Genomic DNA, 17189 nt, shown 5'->3' on the forward strand with positions numbered 1-17189 from the left:
GGAGTTTGCACATTCTCCCCACGGCTATGTAGGTTTTCTCCGAGGACTCAGGTTCCTCCCATCCCAAAGATGTGCACATGAGGTGAATGGCGTGTCCACAGGACAAAGTCCTGTGCTTCAGCGAGACCCTAGATGCTGACCCATGGAGCCTGCACTGAGTGGACAGTCTAGTGGGCTGCAGTGTGGTTGCCACTGAATTAACTGTCCTGGTGCCCTGAAGGCAGGGCTGAAACTAATCAACATGAAGGGGGGTGGGGTGAAGGGGATCAATTGGTGGGCCAGGGGGAGGGGAAGGGAGGAGAACAACTATGATACTTTCAACAATTAAGATAAATTTTTAAAAAATGTGGAAGACGGAATCAGGAGAAGAGTCAGAGAAGGAGATGTGAGATGGAGCGGTCAGGAGGATGCACTGTGAGAAGGATTCCCACTTTTTCTGGCTTTGAAGGAGGAGGGAGGGGCCATGAGCCAAGATTTACGGGCATCACGAGAAACTAGAAAAGGAAAGGAAATGGATTCTTCCCTAGAGCATCCAGAAGTGAACATAGTTCTGATTTTTGTCCCATGAGACCATGTTGAGTTCTAACCTACAAAACTGTGAGATAAAAAATGTTTGTTGTTTTAACAACAACAACAACAAAGAGCCTGATATAAATAAGGGTAGGCAAACTTTTTCTCCAAAGGGACAGTCAATAGATTATTTAGGCTTTGCTGGACCTATGCAATCTGAGACACAGTTTTCTTCTGCTACTTAAACAGCCCTTAAAAACTGAAATGACATTCTTGGCTTGAAGGTGCTATGAAAGCAGGCCACGGACCAGATGCGGCCTACAGGGGATGGTCTCAATCTCGGATCTTGAGCTCTGGTATAGACATTTGAAACCAAAGAAAAAATAATATTTCATGACACCTGAAAATTACATGAAATTCAAAATGGGAACCATAAATGAAGTGCTATTGGGATGCAGCCATGTTTGTTTGTTTACCTACTTCTGTGGCTACGTTGGCTGAGGAGTTGTGACAGCAGCTGGCCCACAAAGCCTGAAATATTTCCTATCTGACCCTTTAGACAAAAGGTCTGCCAATCTGCGGTCTGGAGGTTCCATGAGAGAGATTGTTCCGTTCAAGTGGCCAGACCCCCTGCAGTCCCGGGAGGACACTGTGGGGCTGGCTGCCCGGTGCCATGCTGAGAGCGCAGCCTCTCCACCAGCCACCGTGGAAAGAGGTCATCCCTCAACAGATTAGTGCTGCCCCCAAAACAGGGGAAGAACAGCCATCTTTACTGGCCAAAGGAGTGTTCTGATGAAATGGGCTAGTCCAGCTGCTTTCAAATTTGTCTTTCACCAACGTACTGAATACTCACTAGGGAAGTTTAGTTGATTAAACTCACTATGACAATTGAGATCCTTGGAGAAGCCTGGTATATTATAAAACAAATGACTAGGCAGCAGATATATGATCAATAGGTGATCTTCGCTGTTTTTATTATTGAGTTATTGCTGTAATTAGACACAGTGTGAGGCCCTTCAAATCCATGACACAACCCAAATCATTCTTTTCCCCTCAGCTTTATTAAGATATAATTGATGTGACTTCATTCTTAAAACAATTTTGCAAGTCAAGTAGCCAGCATTATGGGTGAGGAAATAGGCTCAGTAGGAATAAATGATTTCCCAAAGATAAGGAAATAAGTCAGTCAGAGTAAGACAAGGATCACATTATCTCACTTATATGTGGAATCTAATAAACAAAAGAAACTGACGAACAAAACAGATCCAGAAATATGGAAGAATGGAACAGACTGACGAATCTGAGAGGGAAGGGAGGAGGGGAAGAGATTAACCAATGAACTTATATGCACATATGCATAACCCATGGACACAGACAATAGTGTGGTGAAGGCCTGGCACTGGTGGGAGCAGGATGGAGGGGGTCAATGGGGGATAAAAAGAGGGGCATCTGTAATCCTTTCAACAACAAGGTAAGTTTAAAACAACAACAAACAAACAAATCAACACCCCCCCCCCCCCAACCCTGAAGTCAGAGCTTGGATTTGAGTCTAGATCTATTTGAATTGAATTAGGTCTGTCACATATTGGCACTTCATAAACTTGAAGCACGACCACATATTACTTACTGGCCCCTATGCCAGATTCAAGTATTTGGCAGTCAAGGTTCAACTACATTAAGATATAAATAATATTTATTTTATGCCAGTCACGGTGCTCCAGTTTTTCACATTTGGTCTCTAACCTCTCCCAAGCATCAGTTTCCCCATCTGTATAATGGGCTTAGCAGTTTCAGAGCATTGGTGCTGAATTATATGAGTACCGGGCACATAGGAAATCCTTAACAAGGAGGGCCTAGAATTAAAAATACTAAGCTTTCTGTTGGCGTAAGTGCTTATGTTTAGGTTTTTGTGTTAAAATGAGGAGTGTACTAGGCCAGATCCATATGAGCAATGACAAAAGGTAAGTGTTGGGACAATGAAGCCACTGGGTCTAGGTATCTTGGGGAGTCCTTCCACAGAGGGGATCAGCACAGTACTTATTTGGAATAGAAGTGGGGTGCTTGCTTTGATGTAACTGGATTATCTTGCCACATTTTTTTTGAGAGGACGTTTATTAAAGTTGGAGACAGGGAAACAAGAAAGGGTGTAGGACAGAACGAGCAATAGGAGAGCGACTAGGCAGAGCAAGGAGCCCAGGCTGGCTGCTTTGGCTAAGAAGTCCGAGAAAAGGGCGACTTAGGGACAGGCTCAGGGGGTTAGCCCAGGACGAGCTGCTGCTGCCCACTGCTGCCCAGGTTGCAAGTCTCCTGGGGTCCCTTGGAGTTGAGGAGAGGCATGCCTGAGGGGGAAGGAGAGGGGAAAGGGGGAGGGGCGGGCGCGCTGCTGGGAGGGAGAGCACGCTCTGATCTATTTTTTTTTTAAACAGTAGAAAAATCAAAGTTTAATACATGCTCACGGGGAATTCACGTCGGAATAACAATTCCATGAAAATTCCAAAATATTTTGTCTATTTTTAAAAGAGCATTCAATGAAAAAAATCAAGACTAGCTTTCTTCAGTGAAATTGGGGAATTTGGACTCAGTTTTAGAGCAACTTCTAAAAATGCATTAAACAAAGAAAGCTGGGACAGATATTATTTAACAACAACCTACTTAACAGGAACGCCCATGGGCTTTATTTTCCTGCTAAGATGCTATTTCTCTTCTCTTCTCTTCTCTTCCCCAGCCAAACCTGCCCTGGACCCAGCACCCTCCTTTAGTTCCCATCACCTTTGTTATTAAAACAACACTTCTTTATAACACCCAACATGCCTGCTTCCCAGAGCTAGGATTACACGGAAGGTGGGACATTCTCAAACTTTTTTTTTTTTTGGTACATATTGCTGGAACAGGCCCTAATTTTGCATTATATCAACCAGATCCTGTGTCCCCTTACTCAATGGCCTACTCATTGAGTTGCCTAAGCTAGTGTGACTAAGCTACTTCTCAAGTGTCTGGTTCCCATGGAGACAGAACAGCTATCACATTGTCAGGCATTCATTTCTTTCTAGGCCTGGAGAGTAAGGCCCAGCCTTCCATGCTCCCCTTGACAATGCGCAGGCACAAAGCACACCACGGAACATGTGCTCCAAGAAGGAAGGCTGCCTTTAAGACCTGAACTGCTTTAAGACCTCTCTCCTCAGCCTCAGGGGAGATGAAAGGATACGGGATGTTCTGATCAGCTTGGTTATTATTATTGTCAGGAAGAATCCTTGTTGGACCACATTTTTACAAGGCATGATGATCAGATCTGAGAACAAATTCTGCTCGACTCTCAAGTTCTCCAATGAAGAGAACATGAAGCAAGCGTTCTCCATTGCTTCAGGCTACAATTCAATTAGCAATGGTGTCTTCAAAACCCATCTGGACCAGGACACAATGGCTGACCTTGAGCATCCAGCCCGAAGAAGGTGTGCAATAAACATTTAGTGAGCAATCAAGCTAAGAGCATCTCAGAAGCTTGTGATCCCGAGCTGGGCACTATTGACACATCTCCAGCCCTGACTACAGCCTCATTCCTGGGCTCAGGATGTCTCACAGACATCTCAAACTTGTCCAACACCAAACTTTCCATTTCTCTTCTAAATTAGTTTTTCCCCATCTCAACACTCTCATATGGCTATTCTCTCAGTTGCTCAGAACGACAAAAAAACCCTGATGATGATCTTTTCATTCCTCTCTATTACTTGAGGCCTGGTGCACGAAAATCCTGCAAGGGGGAGGGGTGAGAGGGGGGGTCTCTTAGCCCGGCTTGAGCCCTCTCAAGGGATGGTTCTGGGGCCCCTCAGGGGATGTCCGACTGCCATGGAGGCCAGAGAGGCTCCCGCCACCACTGCTGTGCTCACCAGCTATAAGCCTGGCTTCTGGCTGAGCAGTGCTCCCCCTGTGGGAGCGCACTGACCACCAAGGGAAAGCTCCTGCGTTGAGTGTCTTCCCCCTGGTGGTCACTGCATGCCATAATGACCGGTCGTTTCGCCATTTGGTCAATTTGCATATTAGTCTTTTATTATATAGGCTAGGATTGCCCACCAGCCCAATCCAAATCATTTCCAAATCCAAATTTCCCACTGGCACTAGAATCTAGAATCCAATCAGCTCTCTCCATTTCTACTGCTAATGAATCAGATCACTGCTAAAACCTCCCCTGTTCTTCCATTCCTCTGCCCCTACCTTCAATTATCCACACACAGCCAAAGACATCTAAAAATCCAAAGCAGATCTGTCATGGTGCTCTCTTAAAGACTTTGAATGGCATCCTATGGCATGTACAATGAGATCAACTCTCCTGACCATGGCTGGACGGCCCTCTGTCTTGGCCCTCCTCTTTCTTGACTCTGTATCATCATCACAAAGCTGACAACACTGCCCTTTGTCCCTCAAGCATCAAGCCCTTTTCTGTGTATGCACTTGCTGTTTCCTTTGTTTAGAACATTCTCTCTTTTTTTTAAAGAATATTCTTTCTCTTGATGATTACATAACCTACTGGCCTATTCAGATCTTTCTGACCTCAGGAAGACCTTCCCTAACTAGGCTTTCCCAATTTGCTTTCTCCCAGACTCCTATCAACTTATAAATAAGTAAGCTTACATTTGAATATATCAAATCACCCACACTTTGAAGAATATGCAATTTTTGTTTTGAGGACTTATATGTAAAACTTTTTATCACCTGCCCTAGTATGAGAAAAGTAAACAGACTAACAAACAAAATACTATTTGATGAAACCTCAAAATACTAATGATTGACACTTTTAAAAATATAACTCATGGTATTGTTGAGAATCTGAATGGAAAATTCTAGGTAGCCAGCAGTTTCTAGGTGAGGCGTGAATTCCATATGTAAATGAATAATTTATGGTCAAAGAGTGACATGAGGTCAATAGGTCACAGGATGCTCTAAGCTGACTCCTTTCAATGGTCACAGAGAACTGATCAAGACAACTCTGTTTGCATCAATTTGGCCCTTAGTGAGCAAGTTTTTAAAGATTCAAGACTTTCTGGATGATTTTCAAATTCTGGTTTTCTTCGTGCCTGCTCTTTCCAACACTTTTGTGTGAGTTCCAAGAGCCACCTTTCTCCCATAGAAGTTAGTTATAGGACATTATAATGGTTTAGTTAAGATCTCCCAGATTCTTCCTACTGGCTACATGTATTCATCTGTAATCAATTTCTAAGTTGTTTTGTAAAAATAGGAATATCACTATTTCAAGTAAATGAAAGTATAAGTAGAGTATTAATATAAATAATAATACCAAAAAAACCAACACAGCTAATAATTATTGAATCCTTATTGTGTTAGGCACATAATAGATTTTCTTAGAATGACTGATTCTATGGTTTTATTTTCATAATCTGAATTTTTGTTAATTGTTGTCTTCTCTTAGAAATTTAACAATAAGGTTTTACAGATACCTTATTTTTGGACAGAAATTCAAATGGTGGATTATTCTTACTCTTACAAATGTGCATTTTTTCAGCCATTTTTTTATTAGGCATATCTTTAGGGTTAGGAGAAGGAAAGCTGCACTGTGAAGCTCAATTGATAATTCCCTACTTTCACTTCCACACTACACCTACAGAGCAAGCACTCAATTATACTTATTGAAACAATGAATACCTGGGAAGGATCTGTAATGACAGTATGCACATTTTATGGGTATCAACTGTGATAAACAGTTTCGTTTTTAAGGTTCCAAACCAATAGTTTATGAATCTAAGATTTGTTAATTATTTCTTTAAAGATTAAAAAATTAAAATATCATATTTAAAGAATAATTTCAGAAATTATTTATAGCCACTTTAAATAGCATGATTAGTGTGTGGAAAGGTTTATGAATCCATCAAGCAATATATCAAAAAAATGACCAAGGTTTTAGAAAACTCAAATGCAGAACACTGAAACTGAAGGTCTATTCACGAGGTGGTCTATAACATTATTTTTTACCTACAACACCAAGATAAGTGTTATTACAACTCAAACATAAAAGTATTGGTTCTATTGTCATTCAGAGGCCCAATGGTGCATACCATTCCTATAAATTTAATCTCATGGCAAAGGGATTTGTAAAGACATTCATAACAGGTGCTTTGCAAAATAAAATATTAATACTGCTAATCACTGAAGACATCAGCAAGTGAATATCTGCTCCATTGAATATGTTGTGAGTAAATAAATAAATAGAAGGGCATGGCAAATAAAAAATACAACCCAAGAGATCTTCCTATGTCATCTAAACATTCTAATATATCATCTTAGAATAGTATTCAATCACTTTTATTCATTGGGGTCTGAAGTAAGAATGAATTAAATTGCATAAAGTTTATCTCATTTTTAAGAATCAAAAAATATCTCCTTTTGTTCATTTACGTGTTTTTGCCAACCCATCAAGGTATTTTCTTTTTTAGACTTTTGATTTATCATTTAAAGTTTAACCACATTCCCATTTGGACCAAAATTCAATTCTAGGCCTTGTTATTCTAAAGAAAAAATAAAACCTCCTGGTACTCACCCTTCCATATCTGTTTGCGTAGGACCCAGTAAGCAAGGAATGGAAAACGATAATTGTCTCGTCTAAGTCCCAGATGAACACCCTCTACAAAGGAAGAACCAAATCGGTGTGTCTTTCTTTTGCTTAAGAAACCTTGTTATTCATACCTTCAACATGAGCAATTCTTTTGAAATGGGAGACAAACGAAAAATCTGATTTACTATTTTTTTTAAAAATTCAACTATTCAAAGTATGTCTCCCAACTTTTCTTCTGCTGTAACCTCAGATGACATACAAGAGGATAATTCTGTTAGCAACATCAACACAAATATAGGAGAGACATAATAACATATGGCCTTCCTACTTCTGAAACAGGTTCTCAGTCGCAGCTCTGAAGAAATAAAAAAATGAGCTAAAACTAGTCTGTTTATAACTTCTGAGACAGAGAGGGACAATCAATTAAAAAATCATTCAATTTATCTTGTCCTTATTTCTACTCTCTGTTCATTAGGAAGTGTTAAAGGAGCTAATCTTATGCTTTATTTCTATCAAGCAAAGTATTAAAAAATTGCACACAAAAACTAAAACTTTCCATCATCTATTCACTTTATGTTACCTATTGGGCTGTTATCAATTGGCCAGATTATATATTTAATATTCTGATGTTTCCAGATAGTTAATAACTTAAGCAGACACATCACACTGCTGTTGACATACTCTCAGGGTATTTGGAATTGGATTTGAAGAACTCATTTCAAAGAAGGTCTTTGAGATACCCCAAAAGGCCTCATGCCTGCTTTTCTTCTCTCCATTCCCACTTACACCAGTACATATTCATTTAAGGTCCTGCTGAAAATTTTCATCTTTTTGGCCAAAATAATCACGTTTCCCAAATAAGGTTCCAATTTGGGGAAAAAACAAAAAAAATAAAAACCAAACCCAGAAATATAATTGCTATGGATTCGAGGCTATGAAGCCTACTGACCCTGGAAGGTTTTGTTTCATCCCTCCTGCTTTTGAACTCCACCAGCTCACACCTCATAAGAGGATGACCACGTCAGTTTAGAACATTCCAGGTTTTCCTTTCTTAACATACGTAAGTGTGTCTTTAATTACCTCATTGAAATGACAGTGATATAGAGCACTATAAGATAATTTTGTTCAAGCAGAATTATGTAATTTACTGTATTCCCTTAGAGAGAAATAAGCAGATACTTTACCATATAGTTAAATGGGAGAGAGAACAGAAATAATTGTTTTCCCTAGAATGCATGCAGAAGAAAGAAAACAATGCTTTCCTTATAGTTACAATGGAAAAGGAAGCAGTAACAAAAGCATTTGGACACGCTGGTCTCTGCTGTAACAACGCAGGTCTTCAGAACCATCCTTTAGCTCTAAGATGCCGTGTTATTGCTCAGGTGTTGGCAATGACTTACCTCAAGATCAGAATCTGGGGGAGGTGAAGGATTATTGTTTCTTCGGCCTCGTCCACGTGATTTCCCATCAGAACCTCGACGTAATCGCTCAGAGTCCGAATCTTTAATGGGTGTTGACGGGCTGTGGATGGTACTGTATTCTGTAGACAGACAGGAAGAACTTTATCTCCTGGTTCTAGCACCACGATTAACCTTGTTTCAATTCATGGGGAAGTTTGAAGAGTCGAACAAATTCCGCATTACCTTTTATTAGCATTGGCAAATAATCTGAGATATTTGATGCCAACACTTGTTTTGAAAACACATGTGATCAGAAATGACTAAAATTTAATTGAAGACAGCAGGTCATACTCAGTTGCCTAAATTTTCTTCGTGGTTCTCTATGATTAGACAGTGCTCCCCTCCATCCCCCAATCCTCACCCCCACTTCCACTCTTCTCCCGTTCCACAGACAGTGCCTGGCCACACTGAGGGACTCACACATGAGCCGAACCAGCGCACTCACACCTACAAAAAGGCTACCGGTCCATGGAAAGAAATGAAAGAGAAAAATCAGCTCTGGGGCCGGGGAAACCATCACCAGGCAGAGTTTTGGTTTTTGGAAAATTTAAAAAATTGTCTCCCTCGTTTTACGTGAGAACAAGGGAGTGGCAAGATAAGGAGAATAGAGACACATGGGCAATACCCGCACTCTGTACGGCATTCACCACAGGTTCTTCCTGTGTCTCGGTCTCTCTGAACCAAAAATCCCACGCCAGGCACCACATTAAAATTACTCATCTGGGTAACTCAGAGAAACCACCGAAATAATCATATAGAAACCACAGCATTAAGAACAACCCCCAGGCAGCTCAGAGGAATGGCTGGGCAGTGGTTGTGGCGTTGAGAGGAAACTCTTATCCTGTTACCAGAATGAACAAGCCATTTACCCTCATCACTTAGGTACATTTTTTCCCTTAGTCCATCCAGTTCACACATCAGACAATTTCCAACTCCCCGAATTCCAGATGTGCCCGTATGCTGACTCTCCCCAAAATCTTGGTCAGATTTCTCTACAGATATGTTTGGAATCTCAAAATCTAATATGAGGAATGATTATTCTCACTGAGACATTGTTGAGGTTACATTTCACCAACTAGAAAACTATGGAGAACAGTTGAAGGTTTTTATTATTGTACTGTCAGCCCCGACTCTGTCAAACCACATGGTCTCAGTATGACCGCCATGTTTAAGCCTTGGGAGTCAGGGAAGATAGGAATGGACTCTGACAGAGTAAAGTCCATTTCTAAGTCACATGAAACAGCCCTATTTCTCCTGTTTAATTTGAAACTTAAATAGATCCCTGTCACTTTTAGATGAGGCTTTTGCATGGTCAAGATGGCAAATTTCCTCATACAAACTGGTCATGTGATCCTCATACCCAGAAACCACTGTGATGACCTACAAGCACATTAGTTAATTATGGGAAGAAAGTCTCATTCGATGCCACTCAACAGGTCTGTTTAGGTAGCTATTCGGGATGCATTTTAAGCTAACTTCTCTTATAGATCTGTGAGAACACAGTGCTGGCTGGTCAAAGTTAAGTGTTCATGAAATCTACGTGAGGTCATTTTTCTTGTAGAGGCAGATAACTCTGGCATCCTCTCCTCAAGTTGTTCCCAACCAGGCATGTCTCTTCCATGTGTTATAGAGAATTAGGAGCTCCAAATGAATATATATATATATATATGAGTTCAGTGGATTCAAAGTTGTGCTTTGAAGAAAAAGTCTTGACCCTCCTTTTCTCTAAATATTCTACAATCTACATCTCTATGCAAACCCTAGACAGCCACCATTTTAGATAGAACACATGCCAATTTCTTAACTAGTGGCAAAACAGACCATTTACTTTGCAGTGGCACAGCTGGCATTGAATCTGCTCTGTGTTTTTAACTACTTGACTGCAAAGTCCTAGCTTTAAAAAATATGTATTTTTACTGATTTTTTTTTTGAGAGAGAGAGGAAGGAGGAGGGGAGGGAGAGAGAGAAACATGGATATGAGAGCAAAACAGTGATCGGCTGCATCCTGCATGCCCCCTACCAGGGATCAGGCCTGCAATCCAGGCATATGCCCTGACCAGAATCCAACCGGTGACTTCTAGGTGCATGGGACAACACACAACCCACTGAGCCACACCGGCTTTTGCATGTCCCTCTGCCATAGCAAACAAGATGGCAAATTTTCAGGCCTGCAAAGTCTATCTTGAACTGTGAGCTCTCTCTCCAGCTTTCGGAAGTTCATTTTGAGAAGAAGTTAAAGGATAGCAAGCAATGTATCTTATCACATATACCTTTGCCTAGGTTTTCTTAGCCTCGATTTCCTCCTATTATTGCCCATTTCTTTGTTTTCTTCTGTACTTCTGTTTTAAAAACTCAATTAAATCTTTAAAAATATTTCATTTCAATTTTTTTAGAAAAGAAAAAGCTATAAATCGATTGCTCACTTCTGTAACCTCCCTCCTCCCCCCTCCTCCCCCCCCCCCCACACACACACAATAAACTCAATAAGCAAAGTATACAGGTAGATTTTTAAATGATCTTATCTAAAGTTTTTCCAGGTGGAGAAAAAGCCCTAAAAGATGGACAATCTGACACCTTTAAATATTAAAACACACACAGTTTACAGGTGTTAGCTTCTCAGAAGGAAGATGAAATTTAAATGATGCAAGCTGGTTTAAAAAAATCTCTTCCTCTTTGTTCTATGCGGTGGAATTAAATGCATCTACTCTCCTAATCAGCTTTCCTGACTAATTTCTCCTTCCTCCTACTAGTGCAAAACAACTCAACAAAAAATTTAATCTTCTAATGCATTGACATCTCGTGTTTCGTTAAAATCCTCTCCAAATTGTTCAACTGTACCCCCACTGAGATAATGGATGTGAAAGTTCTCAGAAGAGCATTCATTTCATTTCACAAACATGGACTGAATGTTCATACTATTCTAGGCACTGCACTAGGAAGGAGCTTGAAGCATAATGATGTGCCAAAGAGATATTGTTCCTGCCGCCTCAGAGATTTAAACTCAGAGGAGAGCACGGATTCAGGACAAAAATGAAAGATTACAGGACAATATGTCAAGGGTTATACATGGGAAAGGCAGGATGCTAGGAGATCACAGAGGAAGTCCACACAACTCAGATTTACAGGGTTGTGGAAACTTCCTGAGGATGGAGAAAAAACTCACCAGTGAACAGGAAATAGAAATGTGCTCCAGGCAGCCACAGGAGCCTCTGGGAAGGTGAGGGTGAGGGGTGGGAAGGAGAGAAAGAGAGAGAGCGAGAGCGAGAGCGAGAGCGAGAGCGAGAGAGAGAGAGAGAGAGAGATTGAGATTGAGATTAAAGAACTGAAACAAAAATCAAATTGACCTGAATCTATAGAGGAAGAGTAGAGGTAAGACCGGGGGTGGGCAAACAATTCAATAAGAGAGTGATGTGACCAAATTTCCATTTAGATAGAGGACTCCAGCTCCAACGTGGCCAGGGTACTGGAGGCAAGTGAAGACTGAAAAAGGGAGCCCCCAGCCCAGAGGAGAATTCAGTGATTCAGGTCAGAAATACGGGTGGCCCAGAGATAGGTGGTGGGCACAGGGAGAGTTAATGTTATGAAGTGTCATTAGGAGGTGAAACCAGCTGGATAAGAAAGAAGGAGGGAGTCAAGCAAGATGCTCAAGCCCACGGTTTGGCAACAGGGCAGATGACAATCCGAGGTATGAGATTTAGGAAGAAAGGATTATAGGGAAGAATGTAGGTGAGAATTCAGGCTCAGCTTTTGGACATATTGAACTTGAAGAGTCTGGGGCATTCATGTCCAAGAGACTGTTAGACTGCCTTGTAGTTCAGGAAAGAAATGTGGTTTGGAAATTGATACCATACATAACTTAAGAAATGGGTGTAATTAAAAACATGCAGTATGTGTAGAAGAGATGGGCAGAGATAGATAGGTGGGGTGTGAGAAGGAAAACCAAGGTCAATGTACGGCAGAGGGAAGAGTATGGAAAGAGAATGATCAGTCACTTCAGATCAGCAAGAGCTAAATAAAAGGAAGATGGAATCCAAGAGTATTTTAGATTTAGAATCAAAGAGGCCTTTTGGTATATCTGGCCAAAGTATAGATTTGAGAATTATTTGGGAGATAGATTGGTGGGATAAAAATGAGATGGCAGAAGGTGGAAGAACAAGCAGAGGTTAAAACTCTTAAAATGTTACTGATGACCCTGTAGTGGCCAAATCCAATTGTTTTTAAAATTGATTTTAGAGGGAGGAAGGGAGAGAGAGACATCGAACTCACAACCTGGGCATGTGCCCTGACCGGGAATTGAACCCACCACTTTTTGGTGCACAGGACAATGCTCCAATCAACAGCCACACCGGCCAGGGCTCCAATCATTAGTTTTTAGTCCTCAATCATATTTGATCTCTCCGTGGCTATGCTGACCACTCGCTCCTTTAAACCACGTACACATACATCCCTTTCTTCTGCTTCTCATCTTGTCACTCACACTATTCCTTCTCACTCTCTCTCTGGACACCTCTTCCTAAAACTTAAATATTAGTGTTCTCTATATTAGTGATACTCAAAGTGCTGATCTGGGACAAAATAAGAAGTTTGCACCTAGACATTAATTAATGCAAGGCTTCCTTCATTGAGAATCTTGCTAAGATTAAAAGGAAAAAGTCAGCTAAAGTAAACAGTGGGCTTAGTGATGCAGTTGATTATATTCTGAGATAAATCCCTTGTGCTATCATGGACTAGTAAGAAACTATTAGTGGACAGGCAGCCAGTGGCTGGACTACATTTTTAATAGTAGTGTGCCAGTTTTCTCTATTGTCCTCTTATCTGGCTATGAGCTCTCAGTGGTTGGTAGTATTTGTAAGAGGGATTTCAATGATAAGCTCCAGGTTGATGATCTTAAAGCTTTACTTCCTTATCTCCTGACCTGACCATCACACTGCTTGCTACACCGCTCTAGGAGAATATTCCATGAATAGCACAACTGAACTTGGCCCCAACTGAATCCTCCTTCTCAATTAACAGCCTTGATTAGTGGTACCAACATCTACCCAATGTTCCAAGCCCGATCAAATCAAGAGTAAATTCTGTGGTTTTCAGCTCTTAAATACTTTTGTTCTAATTCAGGCTCCCACCATCCCTTGCAACTGGCTGTTTCCAAGCTTGTCACTTAGAGCCTTTGAACAATTGTCTGTACCACCATGACCGAGAGCTTACAAACCCTTCAAAACTCCGAATATGGAACAGGAAGGACAGTCTCGATTTCAGGACACTGAACTAGGGACTCAACAGCCATTTTTCAAATCTTGATCTCATCACTTATTAGTAGTATCATTTGTGCAAGTGATTTGCCTTCGCTATGACCAGTTACATTATCTATGAAATGGGAATAAATAGGATCAAATAAAACTAATAGATAGTAAAGGTACTTAGAACCATGCATGGCACTGACAGCTCCATGATGTTAGCTGCCCTGAGAAACAGAAAAGTCCCACTGAGTTGCTCCCTGAGCATCTTACCTCTAACTGCTCTCTCCCCTTTGCGGTCAGCACTTGGGATAAACACACCTAACATTCTCAGTCCACTGCCATGTGCCAGGCTGTTTCACCACTTTGCACATTCTGTTCCTGTTCTTAGAAAGCCCTTTCTCAACTCAACTGCCTCCCCCGATTTGTAAAATTCCTTTGGGAATCCCTAAAGATCAAGTTCAAGTACCTTCCCTGTGAATTCTCCATTTAAATCTTGGTTCCTCCTTTGTAATTACATGTATCTCTATTATATGGTTAGACGGCTTTTGCAGATATTTATGTTCACAGTGGATAACATAGAATTTGATTGAGTTATTATGTCCGTCATTCCTGCTCCTGGAGGGAGGAACTGGTGGCATTCATTTTGTATCAAAAGCCAAAGGAGATGTTTTTTAAAAAAAATCAGTAATTGGAGGAATGAGTGTTTCTCAAGTTTAGCTCTCACTCTAGCAAGTCTCGGAAGTGATCTAATTATTTGTACCAGCTAGTCAGAATATTTTCAAATGGAAAATAGCTGTGATTATTTTTAAACCTTACTAATGTTTATATATTAAACATAAATTAAAACTAGTGTTTATATATTCAATCAGAAAATATTAAACTCTACACAAGATCATTAGAATTCTACATTTGTAAATGCTGCGAAATCATTCCTTCAATATTACAAAGAAAAACAGAGACTGCAACTCAGAAGATTCCATCTAGTTCCTCTTCGCTTCTCTAGCTCCCCCGAGCTCACAAGTTTTACTTGAGCCTTGGTAAGTTACCTCCATATTTTTTAGTCCTCAGTCTCTTAGTTTGTCAAATTGAGGACAGCCTAGTTACTTAGCTTTAAAGTTCTATCACCTATAGGTGTGTAGTATTTACCAATCCTCCTAGGTGTTAGTTTTGGCCTCCCCCCTTTAAGTACTCATCAGCAGACTAATCTGTATAGAATACCTTGGACAACTCTAACCCTTAGAAACCATCAGAGTTCACTGTATATAATCCAAACTCCTTATCAGGTTTTATTTCTCATGCCTCCCTTAACATTTGTCTACTTTCTTATACATATTGCCAAATAATTTTCAAAAGGATATTAATTTAAACGGTGTCATTTTTACCATAGCTTTACCCACTTTGGTTGTCATTGTTTTAAAGAAGTCATTGCTACTTTATTAGGTGTCCAGTAGTATTGCATGCTTTTAATTTGGAGATCTTAGAGATGCTTGTCAATATGTGCTTGGAAATTATATTTTCTTCTATGCACCGTCCAAATTCTTTGCCCAACTTTTAAATTCCTTTATTCATATATGTTTTCGTTTCTTTTGCATATTTGCAGATACTTTTTCAAGCCTGATAGTTCCTCAAATTACGCTGATATTTTCTTAAAGTGTGCTTTCCTTCACAGAAGTTTTTGATTTTTATGTAGTCCTGCTGCACAGCATGAAGACCTGGTTGAAGATTTAGGGATAAGCTTCACATTTATTCTAAAAGTAGCAGGGAATTTCTGCTCTAACTTTACACTCTTGAGACTACATCTGCCAGGGGTAGATGTAAAGGAAGCAGGAAACAGGGCTCCTGCAGGCTCCCTTCTCTGTGCTCTGGGAGGGCTCATTTCTCACTGAATTGAAAGACCCCTCACCCCAAAACAGAATTAAATAAACTGACTCTTCTCAGAGAGGACCCTCTTGTCCTTGTATGATGTTGGGTTGAGGTCAGGGCAGCTACTATCTCTGGCTGGATCCTGAGTCTACCCGAAGACAATATCAATTACAAAAAGAAGGGCCAAGCTTTGGGGGATATTCTTTTAAAGATTACCAGAATCTATTAAACATGTTAATAAATAATTATATTCTATTTGCTGCTCTAGGGAACTCAGATAAAGAGAACAGGTTCTATTACTTCCCTAAAAACAGACTTACCATGGGCGATCCAAGATGTAAAGTCCAGGGGACAATTATACAGGTGAGCATGAAGAAGATGCCAGACCGCAATCAACACCCAGACACCCCCAAACTTTGAGACTCTTAAAATTAACAAAAGTATATGCAACAGTCATCAAAAGGTGGCCTATCACGTCTAAATCAGGAAGACCAAGAGAAAGCAAGCGGAGAGCCTAGTTCTGATTCAATGACAAGGATGTCATGGATCCCTCAGTATTCCCAAGGAAATAGATGCATCAAGCTTGATGCGACTGGCCAAGAGAACCCTATACACCCCTCGGGTGTATTACTGTTTATAATATTTGAAATTTGTTTGTTTGTTTTTAAGGGGAAAAAACTGATCTGTAAAGCTAAGTTAATTACTTTAAGGTAAATAAGTGAGATTGCATCTTACTCTAGGGATAGGTTGTATAATCAATGCACATGGTAAAAACCACATGTAATCACAATTACCCCCAAATTCTTTCAGTCAGCTGCACTGTGAGAGGCAAAGGCAGTGAAACCAACCTGTAGGACAGCAGGGTCACAGGCCATGGTGACACATGGGGCCAATTTGCCCACACTATTTAATTTAATTTTTTATTTTTGGTCTGTACACTCTAATGCAGTTCTCAGCAATTTTTTTTTAATGCAAAGAATCAGATGGCAAGTATCTTAGGCTTTGTTGACCATATGATAACTGCTGTTATAGCTCCAAAAAAAAACACAGACAATATGTTATTGAAGGAGCATGGTTGTGTTTCAATATAACTTTATTTACAAAACAGATCTGTCTGATGAGAACATATAATTGTATTCATTAAAGTAACTGTATTTTGTGCAACTCTGTGGTGGCTATGAGGTTCAAGTACATGACTGTCACCTGACTTCTCTGGGTGACACCACTTCTTCAAAATCGGTTGTAAGCATTAAGTGTTAAAACTGCGTGGGAAAGATAGTAAGTGAAACATGGGCTGAACTAAGTAGAGAACAGGTGCAAAACAAAGTACTATTATTTTGGAGTTGCTAATAAGTAGAAAAGGAATTTACCATGTACCTTTTAGAAGGCCCTGTCCTGCTGGCCAGGGAGCTGAGCCATCATGAAATCAAAATGCATTTACCTTGAACATGCCAACTAGGCAAGAAAAGGAAGGGTAAGATTTTGCTTTTCTCCTGAACACAGTAACTTGCCATGCAAGACAGAGATTCTCCTCGGGTGGATACAGGCACCTGATCC

The 17189-nt window shown here is 40.4% G+C and overlaps 1 protein-coding gene across 9 annotated transcripts in view; it reads right to left on the minus strand.

The window, feature by feature from the left end:
- EYA1 (EYA transcriptional coactivator and phosphatase 1) overlaps positions 1-17189 on the minus strand; it is a 211890-nt gene that overhangs the window by 64230 nt on the left and 130471 nt on the right. For 8 of the 9 annotated variants that reach the window (XM_036338508.1, XM_036338516.1, XM_036338515.1 and 5 more), the window contains 2 exons: positions 8473-8612; positions 7058-7141 (listed from right to left, as the gene is read on the minus strand). In XM_036338508.1, coding sequence (XP_036194401.1) covers positions 7058-7141; positions 8473-8612 — 224 coding nt within the window. The remainder of the gene's footprint in view (positions 1-7057; positions 7142-8472; positions 8613-17189) is intronic. The other variant, XM_036338511.1, reaches the window with a different exon arrangement.

The sequence above is a fragment of the Myotis myotis genome, unplaced genomic scaffold (assembly GCF_014108235.1).
Source record: "Myotis myotis isolate mMyoMyo1 unplaced genomic scaffold, mMyoMyo1.p scaffold_m19_p_16, whole genome shotgun sequence".
Taxonomy (NCBI): Eukaryota; Metazoa; Chordata; class Mammalia; order Chiroptera; family Vespertilionidae; genus Myotis; species Myotis myotis.